General features: G+C 48.7%; 2 protein-coding genes across 6 annotated transcripts in view; one reads left to right on the forward strand and one right to left on the reverse strand.

Annotated features, from left to right (window-relative positions):
• The window catches only part of LOC144153039 (uncharacterized), a 381,412-nt gene that overhangs the window by 27,053 nt on the left and 330,053 nt on the right, over positions 1 to 24,306 (forward strand). The gene's annotated exons all lie outside the window — the stretch shown is intronic.
• Positions 1,852 to 23,432, reverse strand: LOC144152703 (uncharacterized). Its single transcript, XM_077684107.1, has 4 exons — positions 22,922 to 23,432; positions 18,639 to 19,016; positions 12,490 to 12,951; positions 1,852 to 8,210 (listed from the first exon to the last, which is right to left on the reverse strand). The coding sequence occupies exons 1-4, from the start codon at positions 23,090 to 23,092 to the stop codon at positions 7,275 to 7,277; spliced, it is 1,947 nt and encodes a 648-aa protein (XP_077540233.1). The 5' UTR covers positions 23,093 to 23,432; the 3' UTR covers positions 1,852 to 7,274.

Raw genomic sequence — 24,306 nt, forward strand, 5'->3', positions numbered from 1 at the left:
TTGCAATAATGCTGTTTCATCATAGGTGCAATAGATTGATTCAGTCCAGCTAGGTTGAATGCTCAGTATTTCTCTAAGCATTTTTGAAGTTTGCTGGAAGAAGTTGTACTCCACAAGCTTTGTCCTCCTCTCCTTGTGTACCCCTAGTGGTTACCTGCGTGAAGGAGAAACATTACAGTAGACTTCTCTACGATGCAGGACTTGTAATCAAAATTTCGCCATCGAAAAAGTTTGAATCGAAAGTGCTTATCTTGCGCTTTATTATCTTTCTGCTGCCCCTTGTTCGTTCAAAACACCTGACACAGCGAGCTACGGTGCATTTTCAATTAACAACTAGATCGCTTCGAAGTTGGGACGGAACCTCGCTAAACTACTTTGAAAAACGAATTCAAGTGAAATCAACAGTGACGGTCGTCTCTGACAAGGAATTTCAAATTAAAGTTCCGCTTCGCTGCACCGCGGCTCAAAGCTAGCAGCTCTCACTACAAATTCAATGCTACTACGACAAGCGACCCAGAAACTTTTACAACCAAGGACAGCAGAGTCCAATTACCACGAGCAGCTGTTGCCGACATAGGGAAGAAAAAAAAAAAGGGGTTGTGGACGAGTGTCGCAATCTATTGCAGCAGTCAATGTGCGTCACGTGCCCCTTCTGCAAGCGCACTGTAATAGCATGAAAACAGCAGGGCACAGCTGCTTTAATTTACTTGTCAAGGCACAAAGAAAAAACGTAAAAAACAAAGTGAAAATCATTCAAGTTCGATTACTAACTTTTTTGGCAAATCACGTCTGGCCTGATAAAAATTCCCAGCACTAATTTCTGCCCGCTACGACACTGCGGGAAAATTGAACCCACTCGTGCGGCATATCACGTGTCAGTCGTACGATACAACTGCTCCACAACGTGCACGAATCAAAGAACGGCCGTGCCTGCGCGTGCCGCCGAAAAGAACAAGGCCAATTTTTTTTTGTCATTAATTTATTTGTTATCAGAGCCGGACTCCAACAATGAAACGCCCCTCGTTGCGTGTGTGTATATATGTAGAAAATGTACAAGAGATGCACTGGCGAACAGAAAAGAGGACTCGATCACAAATGCCTGCTCAAAATAGACACACGCCTTTCTCCAGCTGCGTACACAACGCTTGCATACAACCCACAACAAAAGGTTTGCAGGGGGGGGCCACACGTGTGTGGCTAGTCCTTACGAGTATACATATATGGCTCGTAATGTAAATAAATAAAAGTGACACTTGTACAATGCTCATTCACGCACGTGTGCTCCCTTGCACGACAAGAGAGAGAAAACGCGGGCATCAGATCTTCACACGCACTCGACTCGGGACAGGCACAAGACAGTAGAATTTGCCATGCTGTTCACTGTACACCACCTGAAGCACTGCTCGGTGCTGCTGCTTCCAGCTCTTGGAAGCGCAGACATTTAGCATAAAAACACAATGCGTAATGTTTCTCGGATCGTAAGGCGTGACATAACCTTATTTCGTGCAATAATCATGACTGTGTTGCATTACAAGTATGTTTCCAAGAATCAGGAAAGGGGAAAAATAAATAAATCTGCGTTTACACGCTGGACAGCCTTTTAAATTCGCAACCAGGACTGAGTGTTCTTTGGGTAACAAAGTTGCGGCTGTTTAAGCAAGCTGTTTTAGCCCATAAGCAACACATTCAATGCTCCAGGAACAGAGAAAACACACAACGCTGCCACCAACCAATCCCATCACTCTTGCAGTGCAGGAAACCGCCTAACACCTCAGTTGAACAAATAAATTAGAAAATGTTGTGTGTGACATCAGTGCAGTGGTCCATTAGGTGGTTGCTAAGGGCACACAGCATTTTCTCTCCACAGCAACATAGGTAAACTGAGGACTTAGACCTCTGTATAACTGTAAAATAAAGGTTTTACACAGGTTAACGCTACACATTGGAGCCAACAAAAAGAGTTCCTTTAAGCAGCCTTAGAGATTCTGGCATGTGCTTTGTAAGAATGCAAAGGCTTTGCTGATTTAGCTATCAAGTTGCATTGAAAAGGCATCCAGGCCGTTTTTTTTTTTTCTCATTGGGTCAATTTTGCCAGTGTGTGAGCCATTTTCACGGCTCAGTGTATCAACAAGGAATGCCTGGTCGAGCCAAGCTATCATGCATTGGCGAGATAAAAGACCAACCCAGCACAACTGATGATTACAGAAACTCTGAACAAACTGCGCAATAGCCTCTGCAATGGAAAGAACAACCTTTTAACCAGACCAATTGCAATTAGTAGCTAAATTAACTAGTTTGCCACAATGCTATACAAGTTGCCTTGGTCTGTGGAACAACACAACATTGTACAATCACTCTTACACAATCGGGGATGAACACAGTATATCGAGATAGTAGCAAAGGCCCCGAACTGGGCCGTCTGTATAACACCACCGTCAGAAGTGACTTGAAAGCCCACTCGAATGTACCCCAGTGCACACCAACATTCACATGCATAGCCTTTACATCACTGCAGCATTCTCAGCTGCATTACTTTGCCTCCGGTCAGCTCTAGTGTTTCCCAAGTATACACACTCACTGCGAACACAGCACTGCTGTTGTGGCAACTGGTACGTTGCGAGAAACAGCTGGCACTTACGAAAATTCACCACCCTTTGGTCACTTGCCTTGAAAATTGAATAAAAACAATCTAAACTGATTTAACCATTACATTTCTAAAGCTTTCACCGGCTGTACAGAGAGAGCCAGAATTGTGTTCAGAACTGAATTTCACCGTTGCAAATTTCTTCCGCGGCAGGAAGTGTTACAGAATGAGCTGCAAACAACACCAACTCACTTCAAAGTGACACACAATAGGCCTTCTTTGTCATTTTTGACTGCTCAAAACAGCTCTAATGCAGCCCCGTATTTTACTTGCCCACAGTGAGGAACTGCTCGAAACTGCCCTGGGCAGACAAATAATACCCCTGTCATACAGGCACTTTCAATCCGGATTGAAGCGAAGAGAGATTGACTTTTCGAGCGCACCCGACGCACCGCAGCTGCTACACGGCACGTTTCGATCTCGATCGAGAAGTTGCACTGGTTGCACTCACGTATGCCAGATGGTGCTAAGAATGTACTTCGAGGCCGGCGTCTGGCAACTTTGTGTGGTCGCAGTTATAGGGAACTATATAAATGTTAGTGCACGCTTATTTGGGTAAAGTTATTCGATACAATTTGTGGCAATAGTTGAAGTTGTCACCTTCTGTGCCATTACTCAGCGGGTACGAGAGTATCACCGCTTTAATCCGATCGCACTTGGATCGCACTCAATCATGCTTGGGAAACGAGGATTCAGTTCAAGTGGGATCGGGCTTGATCGCGATTGAAACTGTCGCGTAGTAGCGCCTGATGCGGATTGAGCTCGATCCGGATCGACTCAATCACGAATGAAAGTGCCCGTGTAACAGGGGTATAAGAGAGACCAAATGTGTAATCTTTCGCATGGCTGGTGCGACCAATTTCCCACAAGCACACAGTACACAAGTTGGTCCATTTTTCGAACCTTCTGCCAAAAAAAAAGCAAAAGGTGAATTATGCCGAAACCAGCCCCGACACTGACTAATGCGTCTCGCACCTCCGTCGACCAATGTTTTCACAGGCAAACAAGGCATAGCTCTCCAGCTTTCTTTTGAGACACAGACTGAAGGTGGCTTAGTTTGCTCGAATCGAGCTTGGCTGCTGCACCCAGAGCAAGGAACTTGGGTGCATCTGAACACTCATTTGCTGGCTCTGAAAGGAAACTTCTCTCCTGATATGACCAAGGAACTTTTGCTGCTGTGAACCCAACCAAACTAGGCAGCATACACATGCTGTGGATTACTCCCAACAAGCTATATTGATGCTGTTCACTTTACATCTTCATTCAGCCACCACAAAGAAGACTAGAAAGACAAGGCATGCAGAAAGCAAACTTAGACACATTTCATTCAAGGGACACCCATGTCTACAAAATACGAAGCGTATCTGGCAATACTAAAAAGTGCACAGGTGTGGGACATGCACAAGAGGTCATGACAGAAAAAGAACTTCATTCCTTCTTGACAAACTGCATGCTTGTTCAGAACACAAGTGTGTGTGAAAGGCCTACATTAGTGGCTGTGAAAAAAACATAATGCACAGTAAAATAAAGAAGCGAGAAAATGGACCAGTAATGAAAACAGTATTAAAATAAATGAAGCACAATGAGCATTTGAGAGAAAGATAATATTGAAAGCAGAGAAGGAGCTCGGGATTTGGGGAAACGAACGTCAAAGGCATACGTAGTCACGTAACTTGCACACATTATTAAAGAAATGAATAAACAGCCAATATGCATGTCTATACGTTATGCAAATGAACTGCAATTATTTGCACGCTTGCAAAATAATGTCGATTCTCATAGTTCAAACGCCCTGCAATGCCCATAGTGGCGCAGTCAAAGTAAAATACTAACTTTAAATACGGGGCACACAAACACGGGGCTATATGTGTGGACCTAATGGCAGAATGTACTGGCGACATCCGACACATATCAGAGAATAACAGCAGCAGCCGAAACACTGCACTCTTTAAAAGCCCGCCCGTCCCTTTGTTTTGTTCTGAATGAGCTCCTCAATATCCTAGAACATTTGTGTACACAAATCATTATAAATGTGCGGATGTATGGAACGCTGGACTCTAATGGCTTTTCGTATGAAGGAAACAACAAATTTCGGTTGATAGAAGCTTCCATGAAGTTTTTATGCTTCGGAAATGCTTGAAGAGCTTAAATATGCCACGTTCGCCGCAGCTGCTCCAGCTTGCAGAAAAAGTGAAGGACGATGCCACACGAAGTGTCAATCTGAGTGCCCCTCAACCTAAGAATAAACACCGCTGCTCTTGACTAAAGGTCAAGGAACACCAAAATACACCAACAGGGCACTAATTTGAGCGGCTGTTGACATCAGCAACCAGACAACGACTGTGCTACTTGCGTTTCATGCTTACATTTTGTACACCATGTTCTCTTTTGTTCTCACCGCAGAACTTTTGCTTAGTGTTCAACCAATTTCTCTCTACTAAGAAAACAAATTTAAACTTTTCCGCACAAATTTAATGAAAGTAAAATTTATAATCATCCTTTTTAGGCGCCATCATCTAACTAGGCCTAAAAGTTTGTGGCGACAGTGGCTACAACACAGCTGACAGCACTGTCACAAGACTGACACAGTTCCAGTTCCACAGTCCTGAAACATTCACACAAAATTAAACGGGCAAGCGGAAGAAGACATTTTAAAAACGCCACACTTGTGCCTTCAAAGAATCCTTTGAAAGGGGGTGAATGTGCAGCATGCGAATGAATTATACACAGGTGTGATTGCATGATGTGATGATAATATCGGGAGGTGCATCTTTGAAACTTTCCGACACTTCGGTCGAAGGACAGTTGAAGAGCTCGTCACCACAAGTTTTCCTATGCTCGTGCTACACAACAGCTTCCAAATGACAGTCCAATGCTTACTCACAAGCATGAATAATAAAATGTCAATGTGCCCCACTTGATTGACAGTTGGACCAAAGGCCTTTGAAATGGCTGTGTAGCACAGCATAAGTTATACCCTCACAACATTAAAATGTGAACATTACAACTGCCTAATGTCCAGGCGAATTTGGGTTCATGGCAACACAAAACCTTCTTTGGACTTTATCTTCAATTGTCGATTTTATCATGCAAACACCATCACTTCCTTCCAAATTATACAATTTGTTTGTTCCCCAACCCTCCCTAATTGCTCACACAGAAAAGATACTATACTCTTACGGCATTGCAACCAAGTGAAACAATCTGAGGAATCGCTAGTCATCGATGCATAGATGAAACCTTGCTCGCCAACTGCCTTTGCGACCGAAGTGTGGCATCGCGCCACAAAGGCTCTCGTTTGACATTCCTCTATGTACAGGTGCAAAAGTGCGCTTTGAATACTGGCCACGAAAAGAATAATCATCGTGCATAAAAAGGCGTGGGGCTTCGCGTCAACCGCACCACGTTCAGTGCATTCGGTTTCTTGCATCAGTTGCCTTTGGCGCCAGTTGTCGCGGGGAAGCTCAAGAGTGTGTGTGTGTGTGCTCCGCGTCCAACTGGGCAAGTTTGTGGCACTTACGAGATTCTTTCAGAGTCCTCCGGCACTCATGGGCGACACCCGAAGCTGTGTTCGCCGCACAGACCCACACAAGTATATTTCTCTCTGGAAGTCCAGGAAAGCTTGGCAATCTAGGTAGAGCTGCTTCCTATTGTGACCCACCCTACTTGCACTCCATTAGCTGGCTTTAGAAAGAGAGGGGTCACCAAACGAGTGAAGCAAACGATAATGATCATAACAAAGAATGAAATCGTCGGTAATTAGCACCGCAACGGTGCATGCACAAAAGAAATTTGGGGCGGGAAGGCATCACCAGAAATGTCACTGTATAGGTTAACATCTCTGTGTTGTCCAGCCTCACTGTTGCTGAGCCTTAGCTCACTCTCAATCCCAAAAAGAAGAGAAAGCTTTATATAAATCCACATATATCGCATTTCAGACTTTTCAGCTATGACACCTTCATTGGGAGCTGTACAACCAGGCAAAAAGAAAAAGCAACAGACAGTCAACTGGAAAGAAGCAATTCAGGCATGCAGAAGTTTCCATGATTAGGTACAACCACATCTTTTCTTTCAAGCTACAAACAGAAATGTGTGCAGATTTTAGGATCAATAGGAAAATAAATATCAACTTCGTAAAATGCTTCAAGATTGACTAAAGATGCAGTTGTTCTGTTTTGGAAGCGGATGTTTGGAATTTGCGTCGCACCAAGTGATACTGTACAGAAGAGTTTAAAACAAAAAGTAGTAATGGTAGAACAGTTTGCCAACTGGCTCAGGCCAAACTAAAAACAGATAAACCAGAATAAAACAGGTTAACACGTCTTGATCCAACACCATGCATTGGGGTATTAATTTAAGAAGTGCAATTCATGTTTAAGCATGGCTATGAAAAACCAGAGTTCCTAAACGGCAAAAGCCGCCCTAAAGCACAGCCAGGTCGCATGTATACCGCAGCCATCAGGGCAGCTTGGGCAAGCAGTCCGGCCAGCTCTTGGCCAAAGTGAGGACCAGTCAGGTCAATGGCGAAGCAACTACCAGAGTTGCGATCGCCGCCACTAAAACATTTTCCAGACACACAGAAATAAAAAAGAGTGCCAGACAAGGCACGCTCCCTCCCAGCAGCAGCAGACTACCTGAGCCCCTGGTTACATTTGATGAACATGAGGTTTTCGAAGGTAACCCCGTTCAGCCGGAAGTCGGCCGGGTTGGCCACCTTGCCGCCCACGCGGCACATGCGGAGCACGTGCGACGCCGTCGCCGGCACGCTCAGCATGCGGCACGCCAGCTGGGCCAGCTTCGGGTACTGTCCCTGGTGCTGGCGCCAAAAGTCCAGCGGGCAGCCAGTCTCCGGCAGGCAGGGCGACGCCAGGTAGCTGTTCACCTCCCAGCACTGGGGAGCCGCCGGCTGCTGGGCTGATCCCCCATCGCCCGATCCCCCGCTGCCGTTGTTGCCGTCCTCGGGGCTCATGTAGCGGAACAGCTTGCTCTGCCGCCGCTCGCCGGGGGCCTCGTCGCACGGGGGCGACGCGGGGCCGTCCCGGTCGCCGTCGGCCTCCTGGACCTTGGTGCCCAGGAGGGCCGTCAGCCGCTGCCGCTCCGCTTCCTCCTGGCCGCACCAGCGCAGCTTGAAGCGCGGGTCCAGCATGGAGCACAGGGTGAAGGTGTCACTCCCCTCGAACTTGGCCAGGTGGGTGTCCACGGCCGAGGCGAGCCGGTTAGCGGCCGACGCAAGCCGGAAGGGCCGTGCCGCTTCCAGGTGGGCGCGCAGCCCCCGGATGCAGGGCACCACGTAGCTGGCCGTGATGCGGCCCTCGCCGCGGCTCAGATGGAAGGCCTCCTCGAAGGGCTCCATGAGCTCCGACAGCTCCCGCAGGGTCTCCAGGTCGTCCGGGGTGAAGCCCAGGGCAGGGGCGGCCGACTGCAGCGCGTCGAGCGGAGACCCAGCCGTGGCGCGCACCACGCGCAGCTGCCCGTGCCACGTGGAGCAGCCGGCCTCGACTGCCTGCCGGATCGAGTCGGGCGTCCCCTGTGGCAGGCCGCGGGCCAGGTCCACCAGTCCACTGACCTGGGAGCATAGGAGACAAGACCTCATAAATCGTGGCAGCAGTTCTTTCACCCGGCAGTTTCAATGCAGAATGGTTGCAGCTGCCGCAAGAACACTGCGGCATGTCACAAACAAACACAGGGGAGGAATAAAATGCCTCATGCCCGAAATGCGAAACTGGGAACGTGTGCCAAGGGATGGCACTAGGAGAGGAAGAGTGACCGCATGACCACTACAGAGAGCAAGGACATCGATGCACCACGTGTCGCCATGCCCCAAGAAGACAAAAGCCCCTGGATGAAGACAGGATTGCAGAGGGAAAAGACGAGATTCTGGTGAAGTGCCCGAGGCCACGGAGCAGCAGGTAGCTCACGAGCCCCACACAGGAGGGGGCAGTCAACACGATACAGTAAAGCCCGCTTATATCAAACAGCGCGAGGATTGTAAAATAGTTCGACATAGCAAAAATTCGATATATAGAAAATGAAGCACAAAAAACTTACATGAGAGCAATCTTGCGGACGGAGTCACGAGCTAACGCTGAGCTCTTACCACCCTGCAGTTCACCATTGATACGACACTTTCTCGGAAAGAAAGCATTCATTTATTGGGGCGGAAGAACTGCGTGAGTGTAGCCACCTGCTTCTTAGAGCGCAACGCGTTGCTGGTGACTGCTTGCTCTACGGTATCTAAACAGCAGACAAGCACAAGACCACTGCCCTCAATGGCACTGCAGTATCGCTGTAGCAGGGCCACGGCAGCGGCAGCTTCGCTTGAGCTCGGAAGCGGTGCAGATTTCTCAGCGTCTTTGACAGAGCGGAGACAAGCTTGGATACAAGCTAATAATGCCGAACCCAGCGAACCAAGCAAGTGCGGGCAGCGAGTGGCACGGACTTGAAGATCAGTGACACCGCAGCCCGCAGCCCGTGGCGCGTTCGGCGCCAACGGCATGCATGCGTGGAGGTGGTCCGCTCCAGAGTTACTCAATATATACAGTTGCGAAACTCCGCTTCAGAATCCGGGCGGCGCTAGCCCCCAGCTCCGTGGAAGCTGAGGAGTAAGTCGACGCGCGCGGCACCTAGGAGATAAAAACTGAACTTCGCTAAAATATAATTATTCAAAATTTTTTTTCTAAAATAAAGATTGCTGTTTAAATTAAAATACATTAATTACGTGAAATTTACTTGTGTTTTTGCGGCTTTTTTTTTATGACTTACGGCAGCATCCGCAAGAACTTTACTACTTCAACGTCCTGCCGACAGACGACAGGCTAGTGAACTTGCCCCGTGCTTGCCCCGGCGCAGGGGGGCAACCGAAGACCGGCTTTTGATACATGGGGCCTATGGGGAGTTTCGCAACTGTATATATTCAGTAACTCTGGGTCCGCTTTGCCACGGCCGGTTTGGAAGCACTCGACATGGGCGCTCGAGCTCGCGCAAGAGTCGCAAGCAACACCCGTGCCACCGCTGCGCGCCAATACACGCAGGATGTGACTGTCGGACTGATATCAGTGTTTGCACGCCATATTGGTTGCCAATCTCTACACAAGAGCAGAGCTGCTGTAACACCGGTGATTCAGCGTCGGCGGCAGTTTCTGCTAGACCTCTACATACTGCTCCAGTCCGCCGCACAAAAAGTGGCTGTCGGCATGATACAGGCAACGCTAGGACTAATAATTACTGCCTCGGGTAGAGAACAATGTGCAGCACACAGAGACAGAGTTTCATACTACAGTCGAACACGGATATATCGAACTCCAAGGGGATCGCGAAAGAATCCGATATATCGATAATTCGATATATAAAATACGCCTATCTGAAAATTATCTGACAACTCCGCACATCACTGAGAGTTTTCTGAAGTCGTGGAAAACGGTAGTTTACCGTTTTTTCCCTCAAAGCACGGAAAATCATAACCGCAGCATGATGACCACCGCACTTTATTTATCATTGAAATGTCTTTGAGCTTTGCTTGTTTTTTCTTCTGCGTCGTAAAGTTCGCCAAATTTTCTTCAAGATTACGAACACGCACAGATGGGAAAATCAATGCTGAACATTGGGCCACAACAGAGGCGAATAACGCTGACAGGACCTCGGCTGCAGTAGGCGGTTGGGAACGCTGTCAGGCACTCAGTGCCGTTATCTTCAGTATCCGAACCGAACACGTCTCCCATCTGGAGGCGTGAAACGAAGTCGCTTTGCACCCGACACGCTCCGGAATAGCCGGGGCGGGTTGTGCTGCATTCGCCTTTACGTCAACGTTGATGCGTGCATCGCCCTCAAAACTACTGCGAGGAATTCCGAACGTATTTTCAACCAACATCTTTTCAGCAGCCTGCACCTGACGAATTCCCGCCTTCGTTGCTCCGAAATGAATGCCTTGGACAAAACAAACATACATCGGTCTCCCTGCACGAGCCACCAAACAGCTCAATCACAGAAAAAGAGTGCCCCCCGTCAATTTTTTTTGCTCGTTTATGTCCTTCCACCCCAACCACTATCCGTGTTCTAGCTATCATGGAGCTGCCCCTCGTGCTAGCGTGAAAACAGCTGTTGAAGGCCATCGAAGCGACATAATGCCGCGGACACCGCCTCTGTCTCACCAAGCCAGGCAGCTCCTGCGATGAGTCAACCTTATTATCAACTCCACTCCATCAGAGGAAGCAAACTTTCAGGGGCACCTTCGGCGCGGAATTCGATATATCGAATTTGCCCGTGATCAGGAGTTTGATACACGCGCACAACAACCCTATACTTTTGCATGGGATTTTCAAGGGGATGTTTGCACTGTTCGATATAGACAATAATTCGATATATTTGTGTTCGATATATCCGTGTTTAACTGTAGTATGTACTAGAGGGAAATCTGCCAGTGCAGAGGTGAGCCATGCTTCAGTGAGCGTTCCATCATGTGCTGGGTAGGAGTGTTCCGCTCAACCTTGGCATGGCTCATGGAAAGGCTGAAAAGTTGATTGTGGCTGCAGAAAAACATTGGCATTGTAAATGATTATATAAAATTGTTGAATTATTAAAAAAAGAACGCGGAACTACAAGAAATTTGTCAGGAATTATTTGGAAGCTTCATGCAAGACTAATGAAAAAAAAAAAAAAAAAAAAAAGCCAATTTTTCACTTATTTTGGCTACAAGAACGAAAAGAAGCCATGTGGCTAGCCAAGCCGATCAGGCAAGGAACTTTGGTACCTGCTATGGCAGAACCCATGATGATAGCAATTGCAGCAACGGATTTCCCTTTACTATACATTATTATGAAACCCTATGGTTGCGAAGACACGTGGTGGGAGCAGCCAGCTGGTCTGCCCAGAGAGATGTTAGGATTAACACACCATGGCGAATATCTGATTCCTGCTTTCGTAAGCAGCACGGATGATTACAGTGCAATCTGCACTCGTATTATTACATGCTGTGTCGTATTTGCACCTTTGTTTGCGCCTCAAGTTGTATTGAGGCAAGCTGGAACAAGTCGTCGCTGGAGCTACCTGCGCCACTACGTGGCTGTACCGACAGCATGCTGTGGCTTCCGCATGCGCTGGGCACCATGCAGGTGGTATCCGTGGCTCCCTCAGTGCATCTGTTGTGTGTGCAACATGCTTTCATGTCCACCATCATAAAAAGCAATAAAAATAGAGTGCTAAAACCACTATAGAACATTACTGTATTTATTCAAACATAAGGCGAGGTTTTTTTTTGAAAATCCGTAGTCTCAAAGTCATACCCCGCCTTGTATTCGAAGATCAGTATATATATATATATATATATATATATATATATATATATATATATGGCGGTTTCTTTTGCTTTCCAAACTGCACCCTCGCCTTATAACCGAATAAATATGGCAGTTGAGGCCAATTGCCAGATGAGCCTATCAAATCCAGCCACCTCAGCCACTAAGGACTGGGTTGTTTGTACCTCGTGAGAAAAAGCTCCAACTGTAGATTGGTGGGGTCAGCAGGGGAGGAGACATGGTGACGTAGGGGTGATGATGTGTGCACTCCTAGGAGACACATGGCGGATTCCTCCACCATGTGAATACTCCCAAAATTGTCTGCCAAATTCAAAATTATGTTTCCACACAGTATATCTTGCTGTGCACCACTTGTAGTAGTGGATCTGACGGCAGCTCACTAAAATTCTCCATGGCTACATCACTAAACCTCGAATCACCAGCAAAGACTTTCAGCCTTCACGCCAATCAAATCTAGCCAGGCATGAAAAGCACTGAAGCTATCGCCATAGTTTAAATAATAATCGTAATAAAAAGCAGTGCCCAATCACAGACCTTGTTGATGGCCGCCTCGAGGTGGAGGTCATCGCGCAGGCCGTCGGACACGCACGTCTGCAGCGCCTCGGCGAAGCAGCCGAGCCCCTCGAGGGCGAGCGAGCCCAGGTCCTTGGAGTCAAGGCTGAGCAGGTTCCCCGGCCGCCACTCGCCCTCACTGCCGCCCCCCGGCAGTGCCCCGGCTGAGCCCGGCAGGGCCGCGCCCTCCTCCGGGCAGGCCGAGAAGCCGGGCAGGCACGTCTGGAAGCTGCGCACCACGCCGGCCGCGGCGTACACGGCCGCGTGGGCCACCTTGTCGCCGAGGCCGTACTGGGCGAGTGCCTCGGCCATCAGCTGCTGGACACTGTAGGCCGGGTCGGCGTCCACAAAGTAGCGGCCCGCCAGGAACACCGTGCGCAGCCGCCAGTTGAGGATGAAGTGCGCCGACACGCTCACGCACGATGTCGAGCCCAGCCACACGTCCTGCGCGATGGCAGCAGGAGAAGAAAAGGACGAGGCACAGTTGGTCAAAGTGGCACGAGGCAGCAAGAGGTGCAAGGGTCCAGACAGCGTGCCAAGTCCTTACTACGTCACTACTCACAACTGGAGGAACTCACCTGTGGCACAAACATAACGTAGCACAAATGAGAAAAATGTGCAACTTTCCTCACTACCAGCCACGTGTGTCCACGCAGTCTTCCTACAACAACACACAATAGACTGTACCTGGGGCATGCAGGAACTGCAGCTGAGAATAACTTAAAGGTTATAATGAGCAGTTCAAGAACTAGTAATAGACGAGACACATGTTTCAATGCAGTGCACCAAATGGCCCTGTGAGTGAGAAAGTTGGCGTCGGTGTCAGATGCCATGAAATAGCTTCTCAAAAAGTGTTTTCGTAGTGCAGGGCGCTCCAAAGCATGCACTTAAACTCACCAGTACTCTGCAATTGAAGTGAGCAAGCAGAACAGCGTAGCCAAAAAACTGGACAGACAGGCGGCAAAATTAAGCATCATCATCAACGCTCCCATTACACAATGACAGAAATGAGCAACAGTGAAATGTGTAGGAGACAAGTGGAAGCCACTGGAAAGCGTTCAGGCAGATCACAAATGGACGCATCTTATTAAGAGGCAAGATTACAAAGCCTATCAACAATGCAAGGCGGGAGCAAATAACCTCCGGCTCATCACGCTCACGCTATGCACATACAAAAAGTGGACTGACCCAATCCCAGATCCTCGCCTCTAATACCTAATGTACCCTCACTCAGAATGCTCGGACTTCTGGCAGCTCCACCATCATTCCCCAGCTCCAGCGGACGCTCACCCAACTAACTCAACTAGCCCGCCATGTTACCCATCGCTGGTTCGGCCTTCAAAAACACGATGCGGTCTGCATTGCTCAAGCCCTACTAACAAGCTGCCTTATACACGGGACACCACACTCGGCCACCAAACCTGCGAACAGAGACAAGCTCAAAATGATGATTTGCCACACCTCTAAGACTGCACTCACCCTTCCGCCCACTGAATCTGCCCATAAGTTGCTCCAATTAGGAATCTACAACGCCAGGGAGGAACTCCCTGAAGCACACAAGCTGCTACAGCAACGACGTTTTCACTTTACCTGGTCGGCATACCGCTCACATCTGGAAGCACATCCCAGTGGCTCCAATCCCTAGAAACATGCACCCAGAATACAGCACTCCCAGCCGAGACACTTGTGGCTGCGTTGCACCAACTACACATTGCTGATTACTGATTTTAGCAACTTTCAACAGCCCCTATCTGTACCACCATGGCAACAATTACCGAAGTAGCAGCCATAGCACTAGCAGCCAGTGCAGCCCAAGACCACATATAAATCACATTAGGGCGAAAATTCCAGTGGAAATTTTGGGGTGTGCAGCTCATACATGAATACCTTTTTCCCCGTTTCAAAACGGTGCGTCAGGCATTTTGCACGATGAGGTGGTGGTCACACTTGCGACCACTGACGATGCGACTGTGTTTAGTGGAGCTCTTCCCCGTCCTGTACGGCCTCTTTCACGTTTCCAACAGTGGCACTCAAAGAAAAATATGTTACGCTAGCGCAACAAGAATGTTTAGACATCAATCTAAAACATGTGCTACTAGTAGACTAGAACAGTGCTGCAAGCATTGCCGGTTGCCAGAGGAGCCAAAAATAACAAAATCAAGCAGGCTTTCTTCAGCACATCATTGCAGGCAGAAATATACAGGTTTGCTTTCAGGCCACAACACCCACTGTGGCCCGCAAAGTTAATTGACGTACAAGTTCAGGCGGCTTTGAACTGCACGGTGTTTACTGCGCGCCGTTTGAGGTAAAAAAAAAGGCAGCAAGTCGGCCTGCCGCCCCGCTATCCATCTAGATATGTACAAAGGTTACTAGCTTTTACAATTGAAACATGTTTCTGCGCATTGATGAGCCCCACTCTGTTCGCTGATTTGTACATGTGTAGGCTGAACCTGCCCGCGGACCAAAGAACTGAAGTACACGACAAGTCACTTGATGGCAGCGGCTCGTCGCCATTTGCAATGCCAGCAGTAAACAAACGTTACGTTTCTAGCTACGTTAGTGGACCCTGCTACTATGGTTACCGCTCAAAGTGGCTGTGTAGGTGGGTGCTTTGAAAAGGCAGCTGCAGCTATTCCATGGACAATTTTTTTCAGAATTATTAGTCCAGAAAAGGAATTTGCGGCACATACACGGGCGCGGCCCTCAGTCGAGATTATGTGGCATTTCATCGTATTCAGTGACTTGCAAGAAGCCTCCCGCCGACATCTCCGGGGCCGCATTACACCCACAGCGCTCCGTACCCTTCAGGCTCACCGCAACCTCCCCGACATCCACATCATCTGGGCACCCAGTCACACTGACCCTCCTGGAAACAATGCGGCTCACGCAGCTGCCTGCAAGCATGCACACCAGGCCATTTCCAACCGGCAGCCTCCTCTCCCACATGCCTCTCTCACACCACCTGATCTACTCGCCCACTACCATATCAGCCGCCGCAGATATCCTCCAGCTCACCTTCGCTTCACCTGGTCAAAGCCACTACCCTACAAAAGCTACAGACTCACTCATACCTCCCCTGTATCCTTCTCAACAAAATGTACCCTACCCAATACCACATGACCCATGCCCACTGCCCATCCCCTGGCACCTTACACCACCTAGTACGGTAGTCCCAGCCATGCCTGTCTTTGTAACCCACCCCCAGTCATACCTCCCAGAAGTGGGTGGACCAGCTGACCAGCCCGGACCTCGCGGCGCAACATGAAGTTTTTGCTAGAGGCCACGCTGCCAACCAGGGCCAGAGCATCCCTCACAAAGGTCACCACCCACAGCGCTGGTGCCCCTGCCATTTAGCACCAACCTTGCTCGCATAGGTGTCTGCGAACTTTTATAATGCATTCGTAGGCTTCAAAACCATACTCCACAATGTGTTTAACAACAAGAAAAACCAAAAAGAAAAAAATATTTGAGACGGCACTTTCTTTCAGAAACCTTACTGGACGACACTCAGAGCCTGGCTTAAAAGGTGGCGCAAACGGACACGAGAAGTTGGGAGAGGCACCTTCAGAGCAGTGTCCAGCATGGGTGCGTTTGCCATTTACGAGTGCTGCTTCTTGTAATGCAGTGTCACTTTGAAATTGTTTCCAGACACTGATGCACCAGAGCAAGCTACGGCTGCCAAGTGCATTGTGTCTCGGTGAATGTGTTACCTCATATTGCACTGTAGGTTGAAAAAGATGCTGCACAAACACTAAATACTGCTGCGAACCATGCTGTGTAAATTGCGACAATATCAGCACCATTACATTGCCGTTCAAGGACACACAACGTGCACTCGTGGGATACAACCACGTTCACAAGTGCACACTCTGTGTGCAATGCAACTGGTCTTTGTGCAACTGGTCAACATTTGACACAATCAGTCTCCAAGGCCGACCACGGAATCTTCATACTCAGATGTGGCGGGCAACCTAGGCTGTCCACTGAGTTTTGAAGCCCACCTCTGAATAACTGCGCAGGCACCTCTACCTACACACCTGGCTTGTCTCTCCAGTGGAAAAGCTTTGTCTGTCAAGGCAGGAACACGAACGACCAAGGACATGCTGTTGGGCCAGGCTTAACAATGGGTGCAACAAGGATTGTGTGGACTACGTTTTCCGAACTGATCTCCAGCACACGCCAAAAAACTGGAAATGACTGCCACCAAACAAGTAGTGGCTCACTACCTCAGTGCACTGCTGTTGCTGTCTTGAGCGCAGAACCCGTTGGACGGTCGGGAAGGTCGTGGGAGTCAAATGTACCCGGCTAAAGTAGCCGAGAAACACCTCCCAATACCAGCCACCCAGAGAAGAGGTGGAAGAGCATTCTCGACTGCAGGCAGTGTAGTCAACAACTGGAGGGAGCTGCTTCTCCATTGACTGATTATGAGGTTTAATGCGCCGACGCTACACAGGCGATGAGGCATGCTGTAGTGTAGGGCTCTGGATTAATTTTGACTGCCTGGGGACCTTTAACGTGCGCCGAAATTTTGAAACATGGCCGTTCTTCCTTTTCGCCCCCATCAGAAAAGCAACCGTCGCCGCCGGGAATCGAACCCGAGTCTTCGGGCTCAGCAGCATAACGCCATAACCACTGAGCCACCAGGTGGGGAGCTGCTTCTCACAGGGCATGTCGAACAGCTTATTTTCCTTCACGAAATCCTGTGATTGTGCAGTCAGCTGTTGGCACGAATACGCATGTTCTAATTAGTTTTCCCCTTTCACAAACATTTGAAGTCACCTTACCCCAGCGTTCACAAAAATGCACATGAGCAGTGTTCAGACACAGGAAACTGATAAACGAGTATCAATTACTGCAAGCATATGAATACTTTAGGCTGCATTGTTACTGTTTCCCAAAGTATGGGAAACAACAACAATGGCATTTAAACTATTCGATTCAAAGTTATTAAAAAAAAAAGTCATTACTCACTTTGCATTCAATTGGAACCAACGTTCTATTTGCCCAAGCTACTTAATGTGTGCATTAGAATTCCTGTTACGAGTAACCTCCACTTCTCTGTTCTCTTGCTTGCTGCCAGAATTGCACGCATCGCTACATTTAGGAAGGAAGAAAAAACAACAACAAAAAAGTCTACAGGGAGACAGCATTTGGTGACTTTTTCCTTGCTATGAGATTAGGCTGTCGCAGCACCCACAAATTTCGCAGCCTAGACACATGCAAGAGAAAGCGAGAGGATTATGATGGTTGGATTTTTATGGTGCAAGGCCAGCTAGGGCAAAGAGCCCCGAATAGAAGTGGTTAACCAAAAGAAATGAAAAGGCGGGTACTAAAACCTGCAAGCAAGAATGACAGCAAAATTAATTAAAGGCAATGAAGATAGCTGATGTAGAGGGCCAGTTTTTGATCATGCATAATAAGTAATGAGGTTTAAAAGCTCAAGTTCTGGTTAGTACTCAAGAACACCCTTCATGAAAACCATGGGGTTGTCACCCAAGAACAATGATGGGTGGAGTGGGACGTGTCGTCTGTAGAGATGGGGAAAGTATTTGTGTCGTGTTGCGTCAAGAGGAGGAGGGGGAATGATAAGCAAGGGGTTGGTTGTGGTGTCGAGCACGAGAACCACTATGTCGCCTGCACAACGGGTGTTGTGCACAGCATTCCTCTGCCTTGTGACCGAACTTGTGTCGGACAAACCGGTCGTTGTATCCGTGCGCATTTGAGAGAACATGAATTGTCATTAAGAGGCCGCCCATCATCCCATCTTTTTCGTGACACAGGCATTTCATTTAGGCACTGTCAACAAACGCCCCGCGAAATAATCGAAGCGTTCCACAAAGAGATTGCCTATCTTCGTGGGCCTTGATTGAAGCCGGTGTTCATCCAGTTGCCTACTCACCTCGACTTTGTAAACATGTTTTGCTCATGTGCAGTGCTTTTCATTGTTTTTGTGTTCCACGAAATTCACCCCTTCTCGATATTAAACTTTAGTTGTTAGACCAGCGGCTGCCCCTGTGTTCAACTTCCTCTGCCTCCGTATATAAGTTCGCGCTGGTTCCATCCCAGAATACGTCTGGCCAACTAGCCCAGTTTGCAGCGCTTCGGGGAATGGAGGAAGGAGGGCCCCTTGCCTGGGTGAGGGCGACGCTCTGTGCCGTCTCGAGCAGCAGCATGGCGCGCTGCTGCAGCCCCCAGCGGCGCCCCGGCAGCAGCCCGTAGACCAGCTGCGAGGCCGTGGGCGGCTCGTAGCCCGAGTCCAGGAGGCCCAGCAGGCGGCGGAACTCGCGCGTGTCCACAATGCCCGGGTCCAGCAGGCTGCCCGCCAGCAGGTTGACCAGGGCGTCCGTCACCTGCTGCTGCCGCTGCTCTACGTACGGCTGGCCTGGACTGCTGGCCACCTGGCCGACCCCCGTGCCGCTGTTGCCGCCCGCAAACTGCGGCAGGCCCGCCACGTCCAGCGTGCGGCCGCCGCCGCTGTTGTTGTCGTGGTACACGCCCGGGTGCTTGCGCTGCGGTGGGGCACGGTGGCAACGGATACTCAGTAACTGATTGACTGTGGGGTTTAACGCGCCGACGCTACACAGGCGATGAGGTGCGTCGTAGTGGAGGGCTCCGGATTAATTTTGACTGCCTGGGGATCTTTACATGCGCTGAAATCTCATACACACGGGCGTTCTTGCTTTTCTGATGGAGGCAAAAAGCAAAGAAGTGCTGACAACATAGTGCAATCACACGGAATCATCATCAGCATTATACCTACTGCAGGACGAAGGCCTCTCGCATGTTGTTCTTCCAACTGTTCATTCTGTCTTGCAATGCGAGTCTGTTGTTCACCTACAAATTTTCTGATTACATCCCTCCATCAAGCTGGCTGTCTTCACCAACTTCTAGTCGCGTCCAATCCTCCCACTTAATCTGAGCTAGGATTTCTTTCACCCGAGTTCTCTGATATGAAATACTCATTTCCTGCATCCACAATTGCTTTCGTGAACAGTAGTACAAAGACTGGACAGAGTAAGAAGCACCAACCATGCTGCACTACGCTTCTTGATTTGCCATTCTTGTGTGCTGCTTGCCATCAGTCAAATCGGCACGAACCAGCCCTTCTTACACTGCTTCCTCAAGCTGGAGAAGCAGCAAATATTTTGCGAGCTGCTTTCAACTTGCGTGGTTGCCACACTTCACACTATTCCCGATTCACGTTACTCATTGTACTTTCATGTTCTGTGGATGTGCTGGCACTCTGCTCCAAAATCAGTAACAGTTGAACAGCAGAACTCGTTGATACATTTGGACTTGATCAACTTTCCTGAGCTCAGTGCAGTAACTGGTATGGTTTGATAAAATCTTTACAGTGTGCAGATTCCTCACATGAACCACAGAACATATGGCTTTAATGAGCAGTTTCATGCTGCAACAACACAAGTCTTACCAACCAACTTTCATACAGCAAGCAGCATGCTAGGTTCTGACAACAAGTCAGCATTAATGTGACCATAATGGGTATGTTTCCACTCACAAACAACAAATATAACTGGGAGGCACTCTAAACCTTTGCAAACAAACAATGCAAACAACAGGCAGAAATGGCAGCAACGAAGACGCAAAGTCGCAAGTCCATCACTACCAGTGTGTGCCTCACTGTGAACAGCAATGTGCTGGAAGCTTTTCAGGGAGAAAAAATTTCAGCACAAGTGGGCTTTTATGTCCAGGCATCTCCCACTCTGCCTTCAAACAATGCAGCAGCAGCCAGCCAGTAAGTGAATCTACACCGTAATGCTGGATGACAGTGTGCTCTAGACAATTTTAGTATTACAGTCGAGTCCACTTATAACGATATCATTTATAACAATATAGCGGATATAGCGATGAACCGCTACGGCACCGTCCGCTTTTGTATGCTTTCTATGGGAAAATAAACCGCTTATTACAATGCTCCAGTGCCGCGATATCGGATATAACGATTGAATTGGGTAACAGCAGGCACCGAAAATGCGAGCTGCCGCCAGCTCTCCACGCCAACCACGCCGACATCATGCGGTGCGATGGGCCTCGTGTCCCGTCCACCCCTCGAGAGGAGGGGAACACTTCTCCTTCCAAACACCCCTCCCGATGCCGCCGCTTTGGGTCCGTTCCCGTGCCTGCTGCTTTGAATTTGACTGGGTGCCTCCTCAACTACCTCAGTTTTTCAGCGGATCAAACGTCAGGGCCGATGTTTTGGAAATGTCTGAGTGCCTCACTGAAGAGGCGATCGTTGTGCGGATACGTGCTGCGGACAGCGGTGGCAGTGACGACTCTGATCACGCGGTTGCACCGCCTACTTGGGTAGCACCTTCGCAGGAGACCCAACGCATGACAGTCTCTAAGAGACTAAGTGAAGCACCTATAGATGCTCTTAAAAAAGATGTGCGCCAGCTTCATGTGCAGCAAACAAAGCTGACCGAGTATGGCTTCTTTTCCACAAATAGGTAGCAGTACAACCTTGCTTGTCTGCAAATTAAATTTTTTGAGCTCTGCTCTGTCTTTTTATTTAGCAACCCGCATATAACAATCATCGGTTATAACGATGGGATTTCTTTCGCACTTGGATATTGTTATAAGTGGACTAGACTGTACTATCATTTTTTAGGGATTTTGTGAGTGTAAACTACAGCGGGGCAATGGGGTGCACCATTTTGCAGGGCCATTCAATAATTTAAGCCATCTGGGGATCTGTAACGTGCATCGATATTTTGACACGGAAGTTTTCATTTTTTGTTTCCATAAGAAAGATGGTCTACACAGCCGGGTTTGAACCCTCGTGTTTGGGCTACGCAGCACAACGCCTTAGCCACTGAGCCACCGCGGCTGGTGAATCATTTGAACGTATTAGCATGTGCTGTCTACACCTAATGACAGCACCAGACAGTGGTACTTAGACCAGTCGAGTGGCTTCCTGGCCTTTGCATGCAGTGGTCTACAACGCCTTCTATGAGACTCAGAAAATGGTGTTTTCAGTGTTTCCGTTTTTCACTTTTGGTGCTCTTCACCGGTAGAATCTTGGTCGTGACTTTCTTCTACACTGCAGGCAACTGCAAGCTTAGCATATGCCAAAAACCAGGGTGGCTACGAAGACAAAATCTGTGGGCCCCTCCCCACATTGCGCTGTCTCACATCTGCCTAGACACCCCCAACCCTTTCCCTTCCAGACAGCCGTCAGCAATGCTAGCCATGCCAAGTCAAACCAATGATGGCGGCTTATTTTTACACAAACATCAAACAACTTGACTCAATTGAAGCTATAGCTGAGCATTGAACACGAAGAGTTGCATGCAACCACTGCATGCGGGGAATACCAAGCTTTCCTTTTGCCAAATTTAAATTCGGTGTTACTTCCATCTTTTCCCCCAACAAAAGTTAGGTACTTAAAGTGTTAGGTACTGACACAAAGCACTTTGGCTGGTCCACATCTTCATTCAGGTGTTCTAGCTGCATTGACAGGCATTGTCAGTTGTGTTGCAGTGATAAATTAACTTTGAATTAAGGAGTTTGACTTTAGACATTGTCCGTTTAATAGAAGCACTGGAAACTGCATTCACCAAAAAAGCATGGCGCGTCATAAACAACGGTTCTCGTCAGTGGATTTCTGAATTTACAATTAGTGCACCCACCCACGCTCGCGCAGGAGTCTCCAAAATTACTCCCGTCTCGGCAAGCGCCGGATTCAATTAACTCGATTCGTAATTAACAACGGCATTCGCTGTTCGGCGCAGGGAGCTTCGAATAATTAGACAAAACTAATTAAACCATTTAATCGATTGGAACCGAAGTCAAGCAGCGCGCGTCGATCGGCCCAGCAGGCATTTTCTGGAGAGCAAGACCTCGCCCTATCGTTCGCTCTCGACGTGCTGGCTTCCCACAAGCGAAGCTGCGCGGTGCGCAGCAATTCCCACACATAGACAATAATAAACGCCATCCTGTCGCTGATGGAACTACGTGCACCGAGCCAACGCCGCTTGACCAAGCATGCGCGAGCTGCGAAATTTCGTAGCACTTTCTGTTTGCGACAGGAAAGAAACAACGCAGGAAGCGTTGAATATCAGACAAAGGGCAATCAATTAATTAGACTACAGCCACTGGAGGCGGCACAAAGCTTTTGCTGGAGTGTTTACGGCCGCGGGCGCTCGTCAAACTCGCGCTTGCTCGGCATCGACGACTGCAAGTCTTAAAATAACGCTGCGATGACGCGCCTGTCTCGCTGACCAGATGTCCAACGCGCAAGCCAGGCGCGGCGGAACCATGTCATTATTTATACAAAGGGGTTTTCAACTGCGGTGCCTAGCCACGGCGGTGCAAGCGCGCTTTGCCTGGCACCGACGCTTGCAACGAACTGGACAAAGCAGCGAGCGTCGCGGCATGAGCGGGGGGGACTCGCCTTCATGTGCGATATGAGGTTGGATGTGGCCCGGCGGGACGCGCTGATGGAGGTGTTGCACACTTTGCATATCGCCCTGAAGTTGCCTTCGTAGGGCAGCGGGAACTCGGTGACATAATACTCGAAGATGGGCGGGCGGCCGCCGCACCGGTTCCAGCTGACTAGGGACATGACGCTGCCGCTCCTAGCGCCGGTCGCACACGCCCGACGCCGGCCGACGCTGCAGGGGACGGCTCGGAGATGCGCCGGCAGCCCGCGTCCTCCCGACTGTCATTATTCCGTTAGGTTTAGGCGCAGCAATGAAGAAGCCATCATCAAATTTCCCTTCCGAGACCCCATTGGCTGTTCGCGGGAAAATAGCGTTGCCCAACGCGAACGCCTGACAGGACGCTCGCCTGGAAATAGCTGCTGTTCGGTGGACGCGAATTCGAGTGGGGATTTTGAGAAGTGGACTTCCGCGTTCTCCTGTCCTGGCGCCGTTGGAGCGAGAGTTTCATACAAAAGATGTATGGTTGGAGCACTCCGGCATGTATCGCAATTCATCCTCTATTCCCTACGCTAAGTGGGAAGTTTCAGAAAGAATAAAGAACGAAAAAAATTAAAAGTACAGTTTTTCAGCTCAGACGTGCGAGCCCGAAAACCGGGTTTTCTGATCGTCTGTTAGCTCATTTTAGGTGCATTTTCTGATCGTCTGCTGCACCATTTGGCTCCATACGTGAATCCCAAACATGCGTTTCACTCTGCAGGTGATTCAGTCGTTCCAACATCAACTTGCGCCGGCTCGTACGTCCAAATCAGCCGCCATTTTCCGATAGGCGAAAATCGTTTTTATTTATTTTTAGAATACACAGGTAAGTACCATCGTTGCTCCCGTATCAAACAAAATAGACCACAAATTTCGACCTTCGTGGCAAGTTTGAGCGCGAACAGAGCGGCGGTTCGCTTAGGAAAAATTTTTAAAGTGTTCCAATTATCGTCGCAACACCCTGTAGAATGCGATCTGGCATTGTTTTCCAGATGCCCTGGCATCGAGCCGTGCAATCATTATCACGTATTTTTTGCTTTTTTAAATGCGAATACTTCTTTTTTGCAGAGTTTACACTTTCTTTTCGACAGAACGGATTACTGTGTGCGAACTGTTGGTACCACAGTCAGTCCACCAGCATGGAACTGTATGCCATCGCCCGTACGAGCGTATTGAAATATATTTACGATAAAACGTCTGGCTTGATCACGCTCAAACTTTCCACGAAGGTTGAAATTTGTGGTATATATATTTTCACGTAATTATTCAAGCAATTATTCTGCCTTTGTTTTTTCACTGTCGAACAAAAACTTTTTTGAAGCACCTTAGCGACTCCAACGATGGTCTGTTTGAGGAAGTA

Source organism: Haemaphysalis longicornis, unplaced genomic scaffold (assembly GCF_048455015.1).
Source record: "Haemaphysalis longicornis isolate Haplotype H1 unplaced genomic scaffold, Haemaphysalis longicornis Haplotype H1 scaffold_9, whole genome shotgun sequence".
NCBI lineage: Eukaryota > Metazoa > Arthropoda > Arachnida > Ixodida > Ixodidae > Haemaphysalis > Haemaphysalis longicornis.

Excerpts from the sequence above, each read along its gene's own strand:
- LOC144152703 (XM_077684107.1), bottom strand. The coding sequence starts at position 23,092 with ATGTCCCTAGTCAGCTGGAACCGGTGCGGCGGCCGCCCGCCCATCTTC. Across the intron at positions 19,017-22,921 it reads ACCTCATATCGCACATGAAG|CGCAAGCACCCGGGCGTGTA; the intron begins GCGAGTCCCCCC and ends GCCCCACCGCAG. Across the intron at positions 8,211-12,489 it reads TCGAGGCGGCCATCAACAAG|GTCAGTGGACTGGTGGACCT; the intron begins GTCTGTGATTGG and ends CTATGCTCCCAG.